Source organism: Odontesthes bonariensis, chromosome 13 (genome assembly GCF_027942865.1).
Source record: "Odontesthes bonariensis isolate fOdoBon6 chromosome 13, fOdoBon6.hap1, whole genome shotgun sequence".
Lineage (NCBI taxonomy): Eukaryota > Metazoa > Chordata > Actinopteri > Atheriniformes > Atherinopsidae > Odontesthes > Odontesthes bonariensis.
Window position 1 is genome coordinate 27,464,904 of NC_134518.1, and position 19,867 is coordinate 27,484,770.

Below are 19,867 nucleotides of genomic sequence, written 5' to 3' on the forward strand. Positions count from 1 at the left end.
AGGTAGGATCAACAAAGTGAGGCATAATGATGACTGAGATAACAAAACACGTCATACAAGAGATTGAAGTTCAGATATCACTTTTCAACAGAATGAAGGAACAATCATTCTCCTGTTTTAGCTGTCTTAGCTCAGAGCTATGAGTAGCAGCCTTTAATAGATATAGTTAAAACCAAAAATTAATGTTAAGTAGAATTATCCAAATCATTTCATGTTTATATTTCCTGATGAATCACCTTATTTTTGTCAACTGTTCTCCAAGTAGTGCAGGGGGAGACATTTTACCAGCCTACCAAAGCATTAACTTTAGTCGTGTGCCTCTCCTTTTAGATTGCCAAAAACTTAGGTGCCATTTATACTAATCTGTTTCTATATCGTTTCTATTGCGGATGCACTGTCCATTTACATTAAAATACTGGAATACGACTTCATAGGTGGAAGGATTCAAAGACGCCGGAGCCCACGTAAACATTCGCATACGATGCTGATTTTAGCAGTTGTAAACAGTGAGAAACGAGGATCCGCAGTGCAAGCCGTACATGGAGCGCCGCTTTTGGGTTAGACCGGGAAGAAGCAGCGCATGGTGGGACAATTTCGTGGACCAAGTTGTTGTCGCCAAAGAATGGCGCGAGAACTTTCGAATGTCCAGAGCAGCCCTGATAAATCTGTCCAAGCGACTACGTCCACAGGTGGAAAAGAAAACAACAAGAATGAGACGGCCCATCAACGTTTTTACCAAGGTTGCTTGCACCTTATACTACTTGAGTGATGAAGGGAGACTACGGAAAACTGCAAATGCCTTTGGACTTTCCTGTCCAAGTGTCTCTCTCATCATTCGTCATGTGTGTAAGGCAATATGCACCTGTAGGTCGTGTTTTCTAAGCAGTTGCGCATGCTCCAGATGCAAGGGCGATCATGTGATGTGATGGCTGATTAGTCATGTGACTAGCGAATCAGCCGATCCCCGTTTCAGAGTAAACAGTTAGGCTTTTATTGAGAGGACAGCAACTTTGTGTGTAAATGTAAATAGTTTGCAAGACGCCGACACGAAGAAATGGTGAAATGAATTAATGTAAACAGAGTCTTAGACTCCTAAGACTCCTTTTCATGCAGTGCATTTTGATTGCTTTTTAAACTTAAACTATTAAATCAAATCTGTGAAAATATTAGACTTCTTACTGATGCCTTTCCTAATGCACAACCCTCAAAGGCCTCACAACTTTTCATGAGAGTTTCCATGTTAAATTTGGATCATATAAAATGATTGAATTACCTATTTGAGTGTCCAAACATGAACCTGATACGTGTGGGAAGTGAAGAGGAAAAGTGAACGACCATTTGCCATGTAGTCTAATTATTCTGATTACCATATTGTCTATATTTCAATGAAAAATTATCATTAGAAAAGATATTTGGAGGTGACACGCCATGTTTCTTCCATACCATAATTCACTTCAATGCTAGGTATTGTGCAGTGAAGTGAACTTGGTGCCAAATTCTGTCCTATTTTCTCCGAGGCATCTATGGCAATGCCAGGAAAGATCTCTTCCGTAAAGGCGGCTGTGGACAGCAACAGATTATTTCAATTAAAGCTAAAGATTAAAAAAAAAAAAAGATCTGGGCGGTATTTTGCTCTGAAACCTGAAACACCCATTTTGGGGGACATTTGGGAAATTGACTTCTTAAAATGGTGTATGAGACCTCACACTGTAGAAGTGGCAGACAGAGGACTTAAATTGGAGCTGGTTTGCTTTCTTTTTAAAGTGACCTGAGAAGGCGTTTGCTGTTAATTGATGCAAATATATAAAAATTAATGGCACAAATAAGAAAAACCCAAATGTTTAATTTTATTGTATGGACCATTTTGACCATTTTTTTTTTTAAATTGCATACACACATTTGTCCAAGAACTCTTGGACGATCGGTAAAATATCTTCAGCTCCTCAGCTGCATTTAACTCTATAGGACTGTTTTCTTGATGACTTTGAGAACATTTCCCCCAGAAGCATAACATCAGAAATTTTCTCAGTATTGAGAATAACTACTGGATTCATATTGGTGGCCATGTGCTTCATCTTCCATCTTCAACCACAGTAAACGATTTCATCATCGTGATATGATTGGATTCCCCTGACAGCTTTGTTCACTAAGCACCCTGATTAGCAGTGACATGATTGGTATCAATCTGGGATGAGGGCAACTTGTCTGTCTGAGCTCTCTATATTTATATTATCATGTTGTATTCAGTCTTTGTGTAGTTTTGTGTGTTTGAGTCATAGATGTTTGTTACACATGACAGAACTGAGGTCCAACATTTAATTTCCTTCCATATAATTAGTTAGTGTGTTTAATCATTTCTGTAATAAGGCCTACTAGCAGACTGGATTCAAAGCTTCCTTCTGCTACCATCTGGAGCAGAGGGGGACACAAGCACATGGACACACTGCACCACTCCTGCTGCACAAATCCATCAGTGGGCAACTACTGAGTGTTTAATGGACAAACAGAAGAGAGGAAAGAACTTACACTTTAAATGGATTTAATTCATTTCAACAAGTAATGTTTAATGGAAATTGAAAATGTATGAGCAGCAAAAGAAAGATAAATAGTGATGTTGCTTCAACTATTTTGCAAATAAACATTAATGACGGAGAAACAGAACTCATAGAAAGTCATGTGCTGTGAGTGTGTCTAAAAGCCCTGAACAAATGATGTTGTAGGTTCTGGTTAGAGTATTGTTCAACAAATGATGGCCAGAATTATATTTATAGAATTCTTGAAAGTCACTTTTAGGCTCATACAGCACAGAGGTTCTTTTCTTAGTAGTATGAAACGTATATAAGACTACAGACATTAAGTTGCTGATAAATAAATAGTTACAATAATTTACTTTATATGAATCCACTCATATTTTCATCTCGTCACATATGCGCATATGCACCTGGGGCAAAGTATATGTAACCATGGCAATGTAAATGTTTATGAATTATACTGTATGACTTGTTAAAGCCTGATACCACATAAATGATGATTACACCCTGCGGCCTACGCATTGGCAGATTGAATCTTTGTTCCAGTTTGTAGGCCTTATTTTCTGACTTTAGAAATGAAGCATGCACTTTAAGTGTTATATTCAACTCATACCCGTCTTTTGATGCTCAGATGACTAAAGGGGAGCAGTCTGGCTTTGCCCAGCTAAAACAGCTAACTGATTTCCCCACTGATTTCTTTCCACTGCTTAAAAAGTCATCCTTTTATTTCTTCCAAACTTAAACATCGCAATGCTTTTTATTCTGTTAAAAACTGACTAAACCCCTAATGACTGCGGCAGATTCAAATTGCCGTTGACAGGCTTTTAACCCTCTGGGGTCTAAAGGCTGAGTTATACTTCTTTTAACTGCCCTTGCGCTTTCTTCTTGCGCGTATGTTAATGGCTCGAGACGTTTATACTTCATTTAGCTTTGCCGGCGCTTGCGTGTGCTGCATGGCGATTCACTGCCAGGAGAGTAGGTGGAGTAGCGGGTTTTTTCAATGACAAGCCTACTATGATGAAAGGAAATTCACCGCCAGGACCTCTTCGAGTGATTCATGCTTCTTCTTCTTGTAAATAGCCGGTATTTTGTCAGATTTTCAACACCTTGGGGGTCTAAACGACTACTTTCTCGCCTGAAAATGTTTCAAATGTTGCTAAAGTTATATATTTACAGAGTTTATAGCTTAAGCGAAATCAGCTTTTCAGGCCGGCTGATTTCGGCTCTGGCAGGAGTGAAGTGCACTGTGTGTAAACGCTCTGCATGCTGTCTGATCGATGAGTATGTCGTTTTCAAGTAGTAGGCTTGCGTCTTTTCTTGCGTGAAGTTTAGAAAATTGAGGTGACACACGCAATCTCGCAATGGGGGGCTTGCAACCGCGCAAGGGCTTGCGTTTCTTCTTGCGTCTTGCTTTGCGTCTTGCGTTACCGACTATAAACCAGGCTTAAGGCCTTTTCAGAGACTTTGAGGCAGTTGTCACCACCTTGACATTTTCAAGTATTTCAACTAACTGTAAACATCTATGCAAAAGTGACACATATGGTTGTATTCTGAAAAGCCTAACAAAAAACAATATGAGAGTGAAGTGAATGTAATACAAACAAGTTTTATTTAAATTGAGGGGAAACACAACTGTACAAAAAAACAAGTTTTAGAGGTCTTCAAACAGTGCAAGAAAACACACTATAAATATATCTAGCCGAGACTTTTGAAGGTTGAACCTTGTAAACAAAAGTGTTGGCTGCATAAAAGTAAAAAGTGCAGTCAGAAATGTTTTTTTGTTTTCACACAAACTGTAAAAAAGTTTTTGTAACTCCAGTCAGTGTCTCTGAGTGTTGAATACTAATTAGATGGGTGTGTAACACCCCTGATCACCCCCCACCCCCCTGTAACTCTCCATGTGATAATTGTCTGTCACTGGCAGGACATTGCTGCCTCCCCCCACATGCTGGCTGAATGGGGCGTGTTCTCACCTGTGAATAGCCACTCAATCACCTGGTACTTTACATGTGAATAGCGATAGGTGTGGCCTAGGAAGCTGCTAAAGTCTGAGACAACAAAAAATCCAAAGATTTCTGTTCACTCTCTTTAAAAAGGGCCAGCTATATAATTTATTTTAAAATATATATATTTGAAAACTAGAAGTTTCAAGGTTTTTAATGGTCACTTATATGTTTGAATGACAAAAACTCACAGAGTTACAGATGTGTTTTTGGAGATGTGTCAAAAATGCCCACCGGTGGGCATTAGACCCCAGAGTGTTAATGAACTAAGAGAAGCTATATCTGTTCTTGCTGGCCTTCACTTGTTACCTGTGAGTTTTAGAATTGATTTTAGGATTCAACTGCTTGTTTTTTAGGCTTTCAATGGTCTGGCCTCTGCTCATATCTGTGATCTCCCTATTAGCTTGATTACTCCTTCTGGAAATATCCCTCTAATGAGTCCTAAGACTTTGCATGTGACCAAAGATAACCATGGCTTCTCTGCTTGGGCCTGTCAGATAGTATCATGCAGTATTTAATCCAAAATCATTTTTCAAAAATGTTTTAATTATTTTTACTCTTTTTTCAAAGTCGACATGTATGCATAAATATTTATGTATACATACAACAACAGTCTATAAGCGTTAGGGAACTTAAGACAACAATTGCTGTAGTTTTACATGCAATTTTTTCCCCGTTTTAGCCAGATATAGGGAAAAAGATTTATTTTTGTTACATTTTCATGTCACAGGGTGCAAAAGTTTTTTTTTTTAAATGACAGGTCGGGACAGAGGTCAGGCTGCTATTGCATCCTTTTTCATGATGGCTATTTTAAGACATACAAAACATGGCATGAAATTGTTTTGCTGAAAAACATTTTGAAAAACATGTGGATAGCAGCATTTGCTCCAAAACATGAAGTTCATTTTACGTTGTTGGTCCTCTCAGAGATGTAAAGGTTACTTAAACGTTTTATATATATATATGTTGTATTTTTTTCTATTTTCAAATAAATTTAGGCTATAAATGATTTAGAAATTAATTTTTTTCTTTTCAATTTTACAAACCATTCCAACCTTTTTGATAATATGTTGCACTTGTGTGTTTATGGGAGTGGGAATGAGGCATCTGATGTAAATATATGATGTTTTCTCAGCAGACCAAATCTGTTGGGATATCTGAGAATGCATTTTGACCACTGTGCCATTCAGAGTGCATATTGTCTGATATTTGCATTTCAGGGTATGATAGAGAATAAGCTTTGACTTGCAAATGACAAGTCTGCTTTTAATGTTGTTCAAGAGTACATGTTTTTTACAGAATCATAATTCCACCTCTGCTGGCTGAAATCTCAACAAGCAGCCAAGGACACTGGATGGCTTTCTATTCAAGTCTTTCATATGTCAAATTAGAAAAAGTATTTCAAAAAGCAGATGAGCATTTATCTTCTAAAAATGAGTTGTCAAATTCTATAACTTTGTTTGCTTGGAAAAGAAACGAAGAAAAGAAATGCGCAAAAAAAAAGTATTTTGTCAATTGTTATAATTCAAGATAAATAAAGGCAAGCTATGTAAACCTGTTACAATTAAGATAAATCTATTGACATTTCACCCCTTTTCTCTGCTGAGCATGACCTCCTTATGTATTAGCAACATCCGGCCATTTAGGTAAGTGTGTGGAGGGGGGTTGATGTCATGCAAAGAATGATGGGATTCTAAGAAACCCTTTTAGAAAGATGAATATCATTTGTTTTATCCATCCTCTCACATGGATACATACTCACATTGTTGTTCCATGAGCCAATATTTTTTTTGTTCACAAAAGTAAGATCATCATGATCCATTTTTCTATATTTTCATGTCTGCCTCCAGTTGTGCATTGTTGGAATTTTAGTAAACATGAAATCAAATTAAGGTAAGCATCTGCAGTGACAGACACATCCAACATTGCTGGTGTGTGTGTGTGTGCATGTGCACTCTGACGACACAATGTTCTCACCTCTCTCTAAGGCGCTATGTAGTCATAATTCAAACAAACGGCCATCTTGCACTGCATTGTGGGTAGGGGAGCATGAAGCATGGAGGTGTTTTATGGGGAGAAAAGAACGGGAAGGATGGCATGAAGGAGAAAGCTAAAGCACTAGACCTATTTTGTATTTTGCTAAAGAATTGCTGTTACATTCTCCGTGCAACATTTTTCCAAAGCACATGGAGGTACTGCTGTGAAAATGTGTAGCACAGGTGGACGCAGCAGGAGAAATTAATCAATTCTTTTCACAATAAAGAAAAGTGGGTATGAGAGCGAGAAGACAGGCAGATGGAAAACAAGTTACGGTATGAGCATCTGATGGCTGAAAAAGATAAAAGCATGTATGGGTGGGCACTGAGGTGTGATGTGGGGGCATATGAAACAGCTGTACCTTATCTGATGTGACCAAGCTTCTCTGTAAACCAGCTACAGATACATCTATGCCTTTCAACATGTGTTACTCACACATGCTATGATTTAAGTGTGACTCTACGGTCTGTGGTTGATCAGATTTTTTTCTCTGCCTCTCTGTTTCTTCTTAAGATGAGCAGGAAGCATTACAGTAGCTACCCACTGAATATTGTAGAGTAACCTCTAGACAGGTCTTATGTAAATAGGTTTGACTTGTAATCTGGTGGAATCTCATCATATTCAGTGTAGTGTGTGGGATGCTGCTGTCTGTAACAAGTTTGGAATATATTTGGGAAAGGTTCACTACATCAGGACACTTGAAGTTGTAGATGCCTACTCAGAAATGAAATGCAGAATAGCTTTTATTTGTTTGTTTTTGTGTCCCATCTCTACATGGCTGTGTGTGATGCTAAAACGAAGAATAAAAAATGATTTATTTGACCTTTTGGCTAGTTTCTAATTTCTCTACTCATTAGCTTTCAATTTTGTTTTCAATCTCTTACATAAATTCATTTAGCAATTTGAAATGTCTTTTAAGTGAGTAAAGTAATTATCTTTTGCAGTTTTATTTTCTATTCGCAAACTGCTCTGAATGGAATTGCTCCCTTGGGGATAAATAGATTCTGTATCAGGTAATGACACTTTCGTTTTAATATATTCTGTGTTCTCTAGTGTTAAGCTAACACACATATTTGTCAAAATAGCAGTGATTGTACAGCTACTGCTACATTCTCCACATGACCTTTCAAACTCAATATTTCATGTGCATCTTTTTTAGCTGTAATTATGGAGAACAACGCATGAACAAAATACATGTTAAAGGAAGAGTTGGTCAAGTCAGTGCCTGCAGCAATGTTGAAAATGTTGAAAATACTGTAAAGTCCATTTTAAGACTAAGAGATCAATTGACTTCAGGGTCCTCTCCACTCCAACAATGTATTCCTCATTTGTCTTGTTGCGGGGGTGGTGGTGCAAGGGGTCAGTCAGTTTTCTGAGCTGAGTTTCTCATTGTTACTTTAGAGCTAAATGTATTACTGTTAGTTGGGAGCTACTTTTATACCTCTCTCGTGGGAAGTTTTGATTTGTCACTTCATGGGTTAAGAAGAATTTTGTCATCACTGGCTGCACATGGCACACATTAGTAAAAAAGCATTTCAACCACAAGAATCTCTTCCAGGAACCAGGGTCTTTTAGGGGGTCTTATTCTCGGCTCCCTCCAATCCAAACACAGTAGTGCCAGTGAAGAAATTTCACCCCTAAAAATGACCCTGTTATGCAGTTTGAAACTTTTGAGATTAACTGGAACCTTTGGGGCAACACCTACAGTGCTGAATATATTTTAGTTTGTTGAGTAGTACCAGTGTTTTATTTCTTTTTCTTGTCTTAAGGCAGCTACACACTGTGAATTTTTAACAATTGTCTAAGTTCACTGCAAGCCACACTGTGTAAAAGGCATCTTAATGATCTTGGCTACAACATCATGTTTAATGTGTACAGACTTTATGACCATGATACATGACAAGAAAGGAGTAAATATAAGCAATAATCTTAGCATCCACAGCCCGCACATATGTATAACTGACAGATTTTGCATTAATACAGCTGAAATGTGCTTACTGCTTTGACTGTTTTGTAGGCAGCTGTGTGCATAAAGGCAGTGGCGGCTCCTGACATTTTTTTTAGGTAGTGCAATTTCCAGTCTGCGAAAGCTGCATCAGAGTGTGCTGTGCGAAGCTGAACTGATTGCACTGATGCAAACCTGTTATGTTCCCACACAGGAAATAAAATGTCTGATCGTCCAGAAACTCCTTGTCTTCTTTAAATAAACACAACGCAGAGTCGAGGGGTTATTTGGTCTGCCAAATAACCAAAGTGACTGCAATTTCCCCCGTTACGTCCATAAGTACCATAAAAGTCCATAGGACTGAGGTATATTTGTCTAGGTAGCATAATTTATTGTAATAATTTTTAATAATTTTTTGTTATTTTTTGCATAATTTGCCAATCAGTTAATATTACACCTTAACCATTATTTATTTATTTTCCTCATATTGTTCCAGGATTCTATGAGATAAGTAAACACATAAGCTCTTAATGATAGGATTCATTCAATTTTCATTCTACAGAATGTAATTAAAATGACAGCATATAAATCCAAGTCAAGTGTTTATGGAAGTTTTGGAAAATATGACTTAGAAAAGCATAACCAGTTGTTAAACATGGTTAAGTGCAGCTTACTTATGTGAGATTTCTCTCTTTTTTAAATATAATACTGCACCATTAACAATGAATGTGTCATTATACATTCTGCTATCATTGTCAACATTATATAAAAGATTTAAATCATTACAAGTCAATGATTGAGCACAAAAGGGTAAGTTATTTAGCTACATCAAAAACTACCTGGAAAAATAGCAGGGTTGGTGGAGCCCTGGGTTTCATCTTTGCCTCGCAAGGCTAGCTCGAACATCCCGCAAAATTCTTCCAAACTTCCTTCTCCGCATTAGTACGACGACTAAAGGGCACTTCTGTCAGAAACACTAACGTATTGTTGCACTCGACACTCGCCATCTTCTTCATAGAATGTTTTTTTTTTTTTTTTCTTTATTGAAAACCACAATGTTACAACAACAAGTAGAAAGTTCATGGTCCCGCGCAACAGACATATGACGAAAGCACGTTGTGCGTCGTTTGTGCGAGCACATAAACTCTCATAGAGAATGCATTGGGAGCAGGATTTTTGAAAAAAACCGAGGTCCCATTCATGTCAATGGGAGCTTCCTGGTGCAAATTCGACCCTGACAGAAATCGCACAAAATGGGCGTAGCAACACCAGGCGCAACATTAATCTGATTGGACAATGACATATACAACCAGTTTGCCTAGTAGATCAGTCCCGCCTTAGCAACTAGATTTAAAAAAAAAAAAGAAAAAACTCCGTGTTTGGTAGTGCGTCGCACAAATCGCCCCTATGGAGGAGCCGCCACTGCATAAAGGAGTGTTGGGGAGGAGCGACACACTTCCACTGATTCCATTTGCCAATTCTACCCTGTTCCTTAGATCCACGTGGAGGGGCTGAATTAGTCTTTTAGTTCTTTTTTTTCTTCTTTTTTTAAAAAGAGCCCTGTGTTGTTCAAGTTCTGAGTGCCTTGAGTGATCCAACACAACAGTTTCTTTGTCAAACAGGTAAAAAATGTTAGACAGCAATATGCTTAATTGCTGGTTCGGAACAGAACTAAACCTCTCTGGAAAGACAGGACAAACAAAACAGAAAAATAATTACATAATCAGACAAGTCCAGACTTAGGACAAGATTTTATTTGAAAATATCTTATTGAATAAGATCAGATGTGATGAGTTAAGCATCCACTATGTGCTATTAAGAAAACTACAACACATGGAGCATATTGAAAAAAAATTGTGCTGTGTTTTCTATCCAAAAAGCCAAAATATTTACCTTTATCATTTGCAGTTTGACTGACAGGTTGAGTTTAGCAGCATGACAGGTACTGCAGTCAGCAACTGCCGTCAGCACAATGCATAGGAGACTTCCCAAAAACACCTACACACAGATGTATGCCATATACCCGTCTCCTTGGGTTAGCAGAAGAAGACAGTAATCGTGTTTGCCAGGTTATTGGCTGTTTCAACGAAGCAGTCTACTGATAATGGGTCGAAAGGGTCTCAGTGTGTGTGCACACGTGTGTGAATGTGTGTGTAAAAGAAAAAAAATTAATAAATGGCATACAATGCTATGGTATCCACTGGGCAGCATGAAAGGGAACAATCATGAGAGACAGATAGAGACTCTACCCTCTGAGAAACAGAGTGAGTGGAATGAAAAAAAGAGGCAGATTGAAAGTATAAGAGAAAGAGGGAGGGAGAGACATATGAGAAAATCAATGTACTGTCCACCAGGGACAGAATGTCATGAAGGTTTTTTTACTCTGTGGTATAATGGAGGGTTGGAGCCCGTTACTGCAAGAGTCACCTTGTCTAATGGAGGGACGGATACAGGGATGGTGGGAGGGTGAGAAAGAGTAAAAGAGGGGAATGTTAGTTGGAGACAGGGAATTTAAGGAATGAGACTAGTTGGAACGAAATGAGGAATGGACCCAAAGAAAAAGGGTAGGGAGAGAGTGAATGACAAAGGGTTGCTTGTGGAGAAAGAGATAAAGACCACAGAAAAAATAGGGAAGAGAATTTGAAGAAGAGACAAAAGAGGGGAAATGAAGAAGAAGAACATACATTTGATAGATGATTAAGACAAACAAGGGGAAAAATGACAAATGACAAGAGACAGAAATTGTTCGGAGGAAAGATAGAGGATGATGATGAGATGTCAGATGATGGAAGAGTGAAAGAGGTAATGAAAGATGGAGAAAGGGAAAGTGATATAAAAGTGATACAATTTGAGTGGCAGAAGAGAAGGAGAGAAGATATGAATGCAGAAAAAATGGAGCAGGAAGAAATGTAAGAGTATAGAAGAGTAAACTGATTCACCTTGTGGGTCAAAGCTGTTTAGTGGAAAATATTTGAATGGAGAGAAGTCAATTTTGCCGTCCAGTTTGACTGATCTGACTTCACAGAGAGTGAGCAGCTATGCTACAGCACAAAGTCAGATGTTGAAATGGTAAATTCAGAGTGCCGGATCTTTGAGTGGAGTATGTTACTGTACGTGCAAAATCTAGAAACAGCAAATATTGAATCCAGTAGGACACCTGCAGGAGTCTGTGGCCACACTACAGTAGGTGTAAACGTGTGTCACTGTGTCAATGTGATGCTGTGAATCACCAAAAAAGATCCTGCTCACTCAGCAAACCTACACGGACATGTTCAGCTTCAAGACACTAATATCAGTTACAAGGTGCTGTAAGGTCACAGATACAATAAGATATCCTCAGCAGTTGTTTGCTTTTTGGCACTGATCGTCAAGTGGTTGTAAAACGTGAGTGAGTCTCAGGTCAAAGACGAAAGCTTGTGTGCAGCATTTAGTTTGAATTGTGTTCGATGTGAGAGTGGATTAGATGATCAGAGGCCAACCTGAACTTTAAGGTTTGAAGCCAAGCCCCGGGAACTTGCTCTCTCCTACTTGCTTGCACACACACAAACACAAAGACTATTTCAGAGTCATTTAATTTAAGAGTAATAATCTTCTGTAGGGTTTGGCGGCCACATTGAACTTACATCACTGTTGGGAGCTGAAACTAAGCTTAGAAGCACATTTGCCTGTAACCCAACTTTGAATTACTGATCTGTGGCAAGACGCATATTAATCAGTTCACAAATTGCTCTGTGAAAAAGCAAGAGGAACACAAAATAAGGATCTTACATCCCAGATACACAAGTTCCCGTGGAAGGAAATGACTGTGTGTTTGGCATGTTGCAGAGGTGCAAAAAATCATTCAAGCAAATGTTGGAATTTTCTCCTCCCTCTAAGCTTAGCCACGGTAATTTGTCATTTTGGTAGTTGGCTGAAATGTTATGATGCTTGTATAAGCCAACATACAGGCTCACAGTTAATCTTAGGGTCAATTTACCTACTGGGAAATCTCTAGTTTGGAAACAAGTTTAATGTTCAGCGAAAAATACAAAATAAACCAAAGAAAAAGCAATATAAAATAGATATTATGTGTAACTTAATTTTAGTCACCATGTTACACTGTGTGCACAATTATTAGGTGTGTCTTCTAAGTGTTAATTCAAGTGGTTATTAGATTTAATAACTCTTAGATATGTTTTTGTGTAATGATCATGAAAGTGGCCTGAAGTGATGAACAACCCGCGTTAATGTGTCCATAACTGTTCCCATAGGCAGCTTCATTACCTTAAGTACAATATGCTAAAAAGAGATCTAAGTGATGATGAAAATTTGAAAAAATTAAGAAAAAAGGATATTAAACCATCAAGGTCTCAATTATACACTTGTGTTAAATATTCCAGAACAGCAATCTACCTGCAGTGCCAAGAAATAGATGGTGTTAAGTGTTCAGGGGCCACGACATAGAAGCCTGAAACACACCCATAACTGATTCATAAGTTGAAATGCCAAGAAAATCTTGGCCAAGTTTTGAAATATAATTGGCTTCATGAACTGATTGAATAATTCTTTATGGGGCAGAGAGGTGTCAGCAAGGTGGAGGATGGGTATGGGCTGGTATGGGTCGCTATAATTGAACATGTACTGACATGCCAAACGTGCCTCAAAGATGACAACGGTATCACTTAGCCACCTTAATCAGCTGACTTAAATCATATTAAAACTTGTGGTGTTCACAGAGGGAAGGCAACGCACCTCATTAAACTGCATTTTGTTGGCTGTGGTTGATGCTTCAGCAAATGTTGATCATGGACATAGAAGAAATCATACAAGAAATGCTAATACTAAACTAGTCAATGAATATTTTTCAAAGGCCAAAAATGCAATCAAGCTGACCAGTTGTTTTGCTTATTTGCTACATTTGCTCTATAAAAGTGAATTAAAAAGTTGAAAGTCATTTTTTTGTAATTTTGTTGCATAACAATAATAACCTATATTGTCCCTGAGGATAACAGAACAGACTGTTCCTCTCTCTTCTCAGAGGTTCAGTGACATTTTGGATTGTATTGGCTCAAAAAGAAAAAAAAATAAATCCAGTGATATACAGTCTTTGTCATGAAATGAGTGAGCTTGGATGTTGTTTAGCAGCACTTGTCAGACATACAAAGAGTATACAGCAGCTACAACATGTTTCTCGTTGAGAGAACAATTGCAACAGTAAAGTTTGTTTACTTGCTGCTCCAGAGCTTTAGACATGATTTTTATCATGAGTTGCAGATGTTATCACAGTTCCCTTTAGTCCATGCTCACTTAGAAGCAGGAAAGCTCGAAAGTTAAACCTCAAACTTTGAAACAGCTGGTGGGAAAATAAATCTCACTACCACGTCTAATTGGCGGCCACTCTGGCATTTAAAATTCTATAATACAATCGTCATCAGCAGAAAAAATGAATGAATGATGATGTGCTTTCATTTATCTTGCTCAGCAGTAGGTCCATGGATAAAAAGAACAGAAAACAATTGGCAATCAATCAAATGTGACCCACTTTTGCTTTATAGTTTAATCATCATTAATTACTTTTTAGTCAAAATTTCAAGAATTCCCTTTAATTTCATTCAACCAACTAAAGGACCGATCGTGAGCTTTTGGTACTTGTGTGTTTATGTTTTTTTTATGTCTCGCAGTAGAATCAGTATTAAAGCGGCAGTCTGCAACTTTTTTTTAGTCATATTAGCTTGAACTGTCATGGGATTCTGGAAGTAGAATATTAAATAGGCTGTTTAGTAAAAATAACGAAATCTGTAGCTCCCTCTGAAGCCTGTAATCATGCTTGCAAAAACCGAGCGCTCCCGGCTGTTTTTAACCAATCAAGTTAGGGTGGAGGAATCCTACCTGTCAATCACAGCTTGTGCACACGCTGCTGAGCGTGAGTCTGCCCCAGCTTGTGTGCGCTCACACTGGTGTGAACTCACGTGCACAACCTCGTCCACAGAGGGGGAGGGGTTTGGGGGGCGATTCGGAGCTTGTTAGAGGTTGGGGGAGGGACCTGAAAGTTGTGTCAGTTCGAATTTTCCGACTTTAGACTCGTAATTTTGAAAACTTGCCGACTGCAGCTTTAAAGATTTTCTTAACCTACCTTCTTCTCGTTTATCATTTCAATCCTATCTGGCAAAAAAAAGAAAAACAGCAAACTTCAGCTCACAGAGAGAAGATTTTTAGAGCTAATCTGTTGTTTTTAAACACCATATTCTAGATTTCTTGCCACATAAACATGAACTGTCCTACTAAACTGCTGCTATACACAGTGCTTTGTGTTGTTCTGTTTTTTTTTATTCTGTTCTACTTTGTCTATCTTCATTGAGGTCCCTTATATTGAGGATACTGCCCCAAGAGTCTGTCTGCTAGTTTAGAGGCAGGATTGATCAGCTATTATCGATGAGAAAGATTGATTAGGCAGCATATCGATCGCAGTATTGGTGATTAGGACATCATGAATAAATGACAGGATGGTATTGAGTATTTGATGTAAGGACAAAACCTCTGTGGACAAGAAGAGAGGGAATGGAGAGAGGAGAGAAAAAAATTAGAAAATAAGAAAAATGGGAACATGGGTGAGGTGAAAATGTAGAGAGGTGAGTGTGAGGATTGAAAGGGTGATGGAGGTAGAGAGAAGTGATGACAAGAATTGATGCTAAAGAGGAGCTGAGTAGGTGGGAAGGTTCAGGTTTGATGGAAATGGCGGATAAATCATTTGCAGTTTGAACAAGATTTCATTGGGAAAGCTTTTAACCACATTTGAATAAAACTAAAGGTCCAGGCAAAATAGCATATTTTGACATACCATGTCAAAGTGAAATTGATTTCTTCTAGATCACAATGATGAAATATATACACCATAAATTTCATTGTGTTAAACCTATTCTGACATCTAAAGTTATTTTGTTTTCATGGCAGTTCTGAAATATTGTCGTTTCTGGGCAGAAACATTTGATGTCCACAAAACAACTTTTTAGAGAATGAAAAAAATGTTGTTTTTTTTGTTTTTTTCTAAAATAAATGACCGCTGTGTTGTCAAAGTTTGTATTCCATCTCTCCATATGATCAGACACTTGAAGCTATCATTATTATCATAAACGTGTTGCCATATTCAAGGTTTTTGACTTGGTAATGTTGATATTTAACAGCATATAAAAGTCTGTGCACTGCATAATTTATCATCAATTTACAGGTTACAGTGTTTATTGTACCTATATGTGTGTTCAATTTTAGCTTTTTAATAAGTAAAGCTGGTGTCAACATTTTGATTCCACTGTCTCTGGAAATGTTCTGTTTCTTGTGAAAGAAAAGGTTTTACTTATTCATACGAGCAGCTCTTTATTTAATTTCCTTTATTTAGAGCAGCTCTTGCATATGGACTTGCTTAAACCTACTGCAGTGTTCTTTGTTATTTGAATGAAGGGACTACTAATAGCTATGTTTCCATACTACTACCTAATGTTAAGGACAAACAGAAATGGAAAAAATTGTTAAATAAATTGAACAAATTCAAGAAAAATATTTGTTAAGCAGTTCTAAGATGGGCCTGGGGAGAAGATACAAGGTTTTAAGAATCCAGTAGGAACAAGATTAATTCAGAAGTTCCGCATGATACTTTTTATTTATCTGTGGAATCTTAGAGAGCTGTAAAGTGTGAGTGATAAAATTGACTTGTGAAAAAATAAATCAATAAAAATGATCAAATATGGCGATATAAGGTTTCCACAAAACAGCAAAAATGCAAATGGGGGGCCAGTCTTTCCCTGTGGTTGACAGCTTTGGCCTGAAGGTCCACATTGTAATAGTCCCACAACTAAGTTTGCATGGCAAATAATTAAACTTTTCCTTGTTTATGTGATTTTTTTTTTCCATTCTTTCTGCTTGATTAGGAGCTTTTTGGAGCATGTACTCACACTGGCCATTAGTCGGTGAGAGCACGATTGAAAAGAAAGGAATCAGCAAAGTGCAATGACTGTGGAAAACGCTGTGAAGGACAGTTCTTTAACCCGGCAACACTTGCGTGAAGGCTGAAGGATTAGTTCTCAAGAATCTGAACTTAAGCTGCATTTGTGTATGGCACACAGTAAGGGAAACAAAGTAATTACACATGTTATGAGCCTTTATTGTAAAACTACACTTGCACTATGTACCAATGTTACAATTTCACATCATGCCATGAGACCAGATTAAGCTTAGCTTGCACCAACAGAGCTTATGGTCACATGTCCTCACCACTGTTACCAAATTCAGATAATTTGTCCTGGCTTTCAGAGATATGGGATAAAGCCTTGTTTATCCTCATTGTTGGGAACATTTTATTGCACTTACTGTAATGAGTTGTCATCGCCTCCAGTTTTTATTACCTTCTTTATCATCCCTATCTTCACTTTAATATCAGAGCAGGTGAAATCAGAGGTGAGGGGAGATACTAACGCTACCACAAATGACGCCAAAACACAGAAACCTTGAGCTGAAATTAAACGAGAGCACGTAATTTTGATAGATAACATCAATAGAATTTTTCATCCTTTTAGTTTTAGAGCAGCACGGCACAAAGGCTTCAAATGCAATATATTAAGCAACTAATTGGGCCTAAGCAATTGCAGGTAAAATAAAAAGACAAATTAAATATATTTTGGGAGTTTTATTTCTACTTTTCTGTAATTAGAGATGGTATAGAAGTTAAAAAGCCCACATTTTCTTAATTTATAATAGTTTGACGTATTGCCTGTTGTTTCTTTTCTCAAACTAAAATATTCTAAATGTTTTGTAGATTGCTTTGAAGTATGCACATGACATCATTTTCCATGACATGACAGTATGACACCATGGTATGTAGTTTTACAGTTTGTCTCCAGTGTTGTAAAGAGATAATTTAAAGAATTAGGTTCAATAACAGAGAAACAGAAAGGGTGAAACAGATTCAGGTATATAAAAGAAAGAAAAAAAAACATGTCACAAGAGAGCGAGGAGAAGGAAAGAAAAAGTGATTGTACTTACAAGTTCTTGACACTGGTAATTCCTCTGAAAGCTTTCCTTGGAACCGCCTGAATCTGGTTCTCACTGAGGTCTCTGGAGAGACAGACAGAGAGACAGAGTGAGATTGAGAAAGACAGTGACAGAAAACATCCGTTGAGGTATGCAAAGCACTTAGAGATAGGAGAAATCATCAGATAATCAAACATACAGCCAATTACAGAAGAAAGGCACAGAAGGAGAAATAGATGAAGAAAGGGAGGAGGAAAGAGAAAGGGTGATGTGACATTTATGATCAGTGGAACAATTTGGTCCAAAGAGCTTCAAAGACAAAAGGAACTATCAGAAATATTGCTGGCAGGAGGCCATCTGCTGCCTTGAAGTATGTGTGTATGTGATTAATGGAGAGGCAGTGACAGGGAAAGAATGAGGAAAGCATCAGAGAATCAGAAAGTGTGTGTGTTGCATGTGTGTGTTTCACATGTTTTAATAGGTTCTTTTTTCACTTGAGCCCTTCCATATTGCAGCTTTTCATTTCTAAGAAACTAAAGAGCACAAACTTGTTTTATACCATCAGTATATAGCATGACTCTTTTGCTCTCAACACACACAGAAAATACGGCAGTGCACACAACACCCTCACCGACTCCGCTTCTTCTCCTGTATTGAAAACCTATATGAGCTAAATGATCTTTGACATGACACAATATTTTAGCCTTAACTCTATTAGTGTTGTTGTTTTGGAAGGAGGCCTGGCAGAGAAACAGGGCTCAGAAAGCATAATGTAATTAGAAGGAGAGACAGAAAGGTATGAAAATATCAGACAAGCTAATCGCCCTATATTCCTGCCAGTCAGGCCTAAGCTAAACACTCCATGTGCAAAGTCAATCAGTGGCAGCACAGTAATACATGACCATGCATGTTAAATAGTCAGCATACACTTAGATAATCACAGCAGAGTTGCTCAGAGGAGTGTCAGATCTCGGCCTGGACTTTCCTGTTTGACCTTGCGGCACTAATACGCGTATGCTTTTACACACATACATCACCGTAATCGGCCAGACAGTATGGGCTAAGGCAATTCTGCATCAATTGCATTCATTAAATTTTCTTGAAACAGAGTTAAATGTATGTAATGTATATGCCAGGCATTGTATACTTTTAGAGCAAATTAAATCTGTGCTTTCATATGCAATTTTGTTCAGCACATGAGGAAACAAAGGCGCTAGAGAAAGGTAAACATTAGACACACAGGAATTGTATTATGATGTTTTAACGTGCAGCATATGGAAAATATTCATTGTGTGTACATTTTTGGTTTTGAAACATTTTGGGTATAGAAAGGAGGTTTTCATCCTTTTTTCTGTCTTTGTTGGTGCCGTTGACAGAGCAAAAAGAAAGCAAAGCAGTTGCTTTCCATTGCATGTTTCCTTCTTTTCTTATTCTTATCTCCTGTCATTCTCACCATCTATATACCTAACTAGCTATATCAATGATTTCATTTAGTTAATCTCAATTATTTGCAATTATTTTTGTGGCTCTGCCCTTTGTGGATTGCTGACAAACAAAGTGGAGAGTGATATGTAAAAAAGAAAAGCAGGAAAATTAAAACATGATGAACGAGAAGCGCATTGAAAAAGTCAGATTTCAAAGAAGGTTTGCAGCTAGTAAATTTTTTATTGTTTTGTTTACCAACCATGATATTTATTTGTTATTTCTTCCAACAGAAGGAGAACCATCCAAGTCAAATAAAAGCCATTATGAGACTGTGTGTCTCTCTGACGGCCTTTATGACTCCAGCTGAGTGACTGACATGGGCTCCGGGAGTCCACAGTTTAGGCACACATAATAAAATTCATATGTCACAAGGCTTTGAAAGGAGTTTTAATCGTAAGGGTGTTTTCGGGTTGTCCATTTATGCAGTTTATTTGAGTGTTATAGAAACATTTTTATTACCCAGCTGCATCCATAGCTGTCCCTGCTATGGTAATATTTTGGAGGCGTAAACATATATGCTAAATAATTAATTGGAAAGAAGAAAAGTACTAAAATGTAAGCTCGATGAACACAGCAGGATAAAGCACACAGTTACCTTCCCAACTGGACATTAGAGTGACTTTGTTACAAGTTGCAGTCTGACTGATTAAGAGGGTTAGGGTGCATGTATCGAGACTTGTCTTCATGTACAGTCAGGAAAAAATAAACTCCATTATGATAAGTATACAATCTTAAGGATCTTAAGAAAGCTGTGCACAAAGAAATGCCCACAAACATCAGTGAAGTGAAGTAACATTGAAAGCAGTGTGGGACAAAAGTGGGGTTGACACAAACAAATAGGGGCTGGCCCTCAACATATGGAGAGA

The 19,867-nt window shown here is 37.8% G+C and overlaps 1 protein-coding gene across 1 annotated transcript in view; it reads right to left on the bottom strand.

Annotated features, from left to right (window-relative positions):
* The window catches only part of slit3 (slit homolog 3 (Drosophila)), a 256,161-nt gene that overhangs the window by 106,381 nt on the left and 129,913 nt on the right, over positions 1–19,867 (bottom strand). The window contains exon 5 of the mRNA XM_075481822.1: positions 17,529–17,600. Coding sequence (XP_075337937.1) covers positions 17,529–17,600 — 72 coding nt within the window. The remainder of the gene's footprint in view (positions 1–17,528; positions 17,601–19,867) is intronic.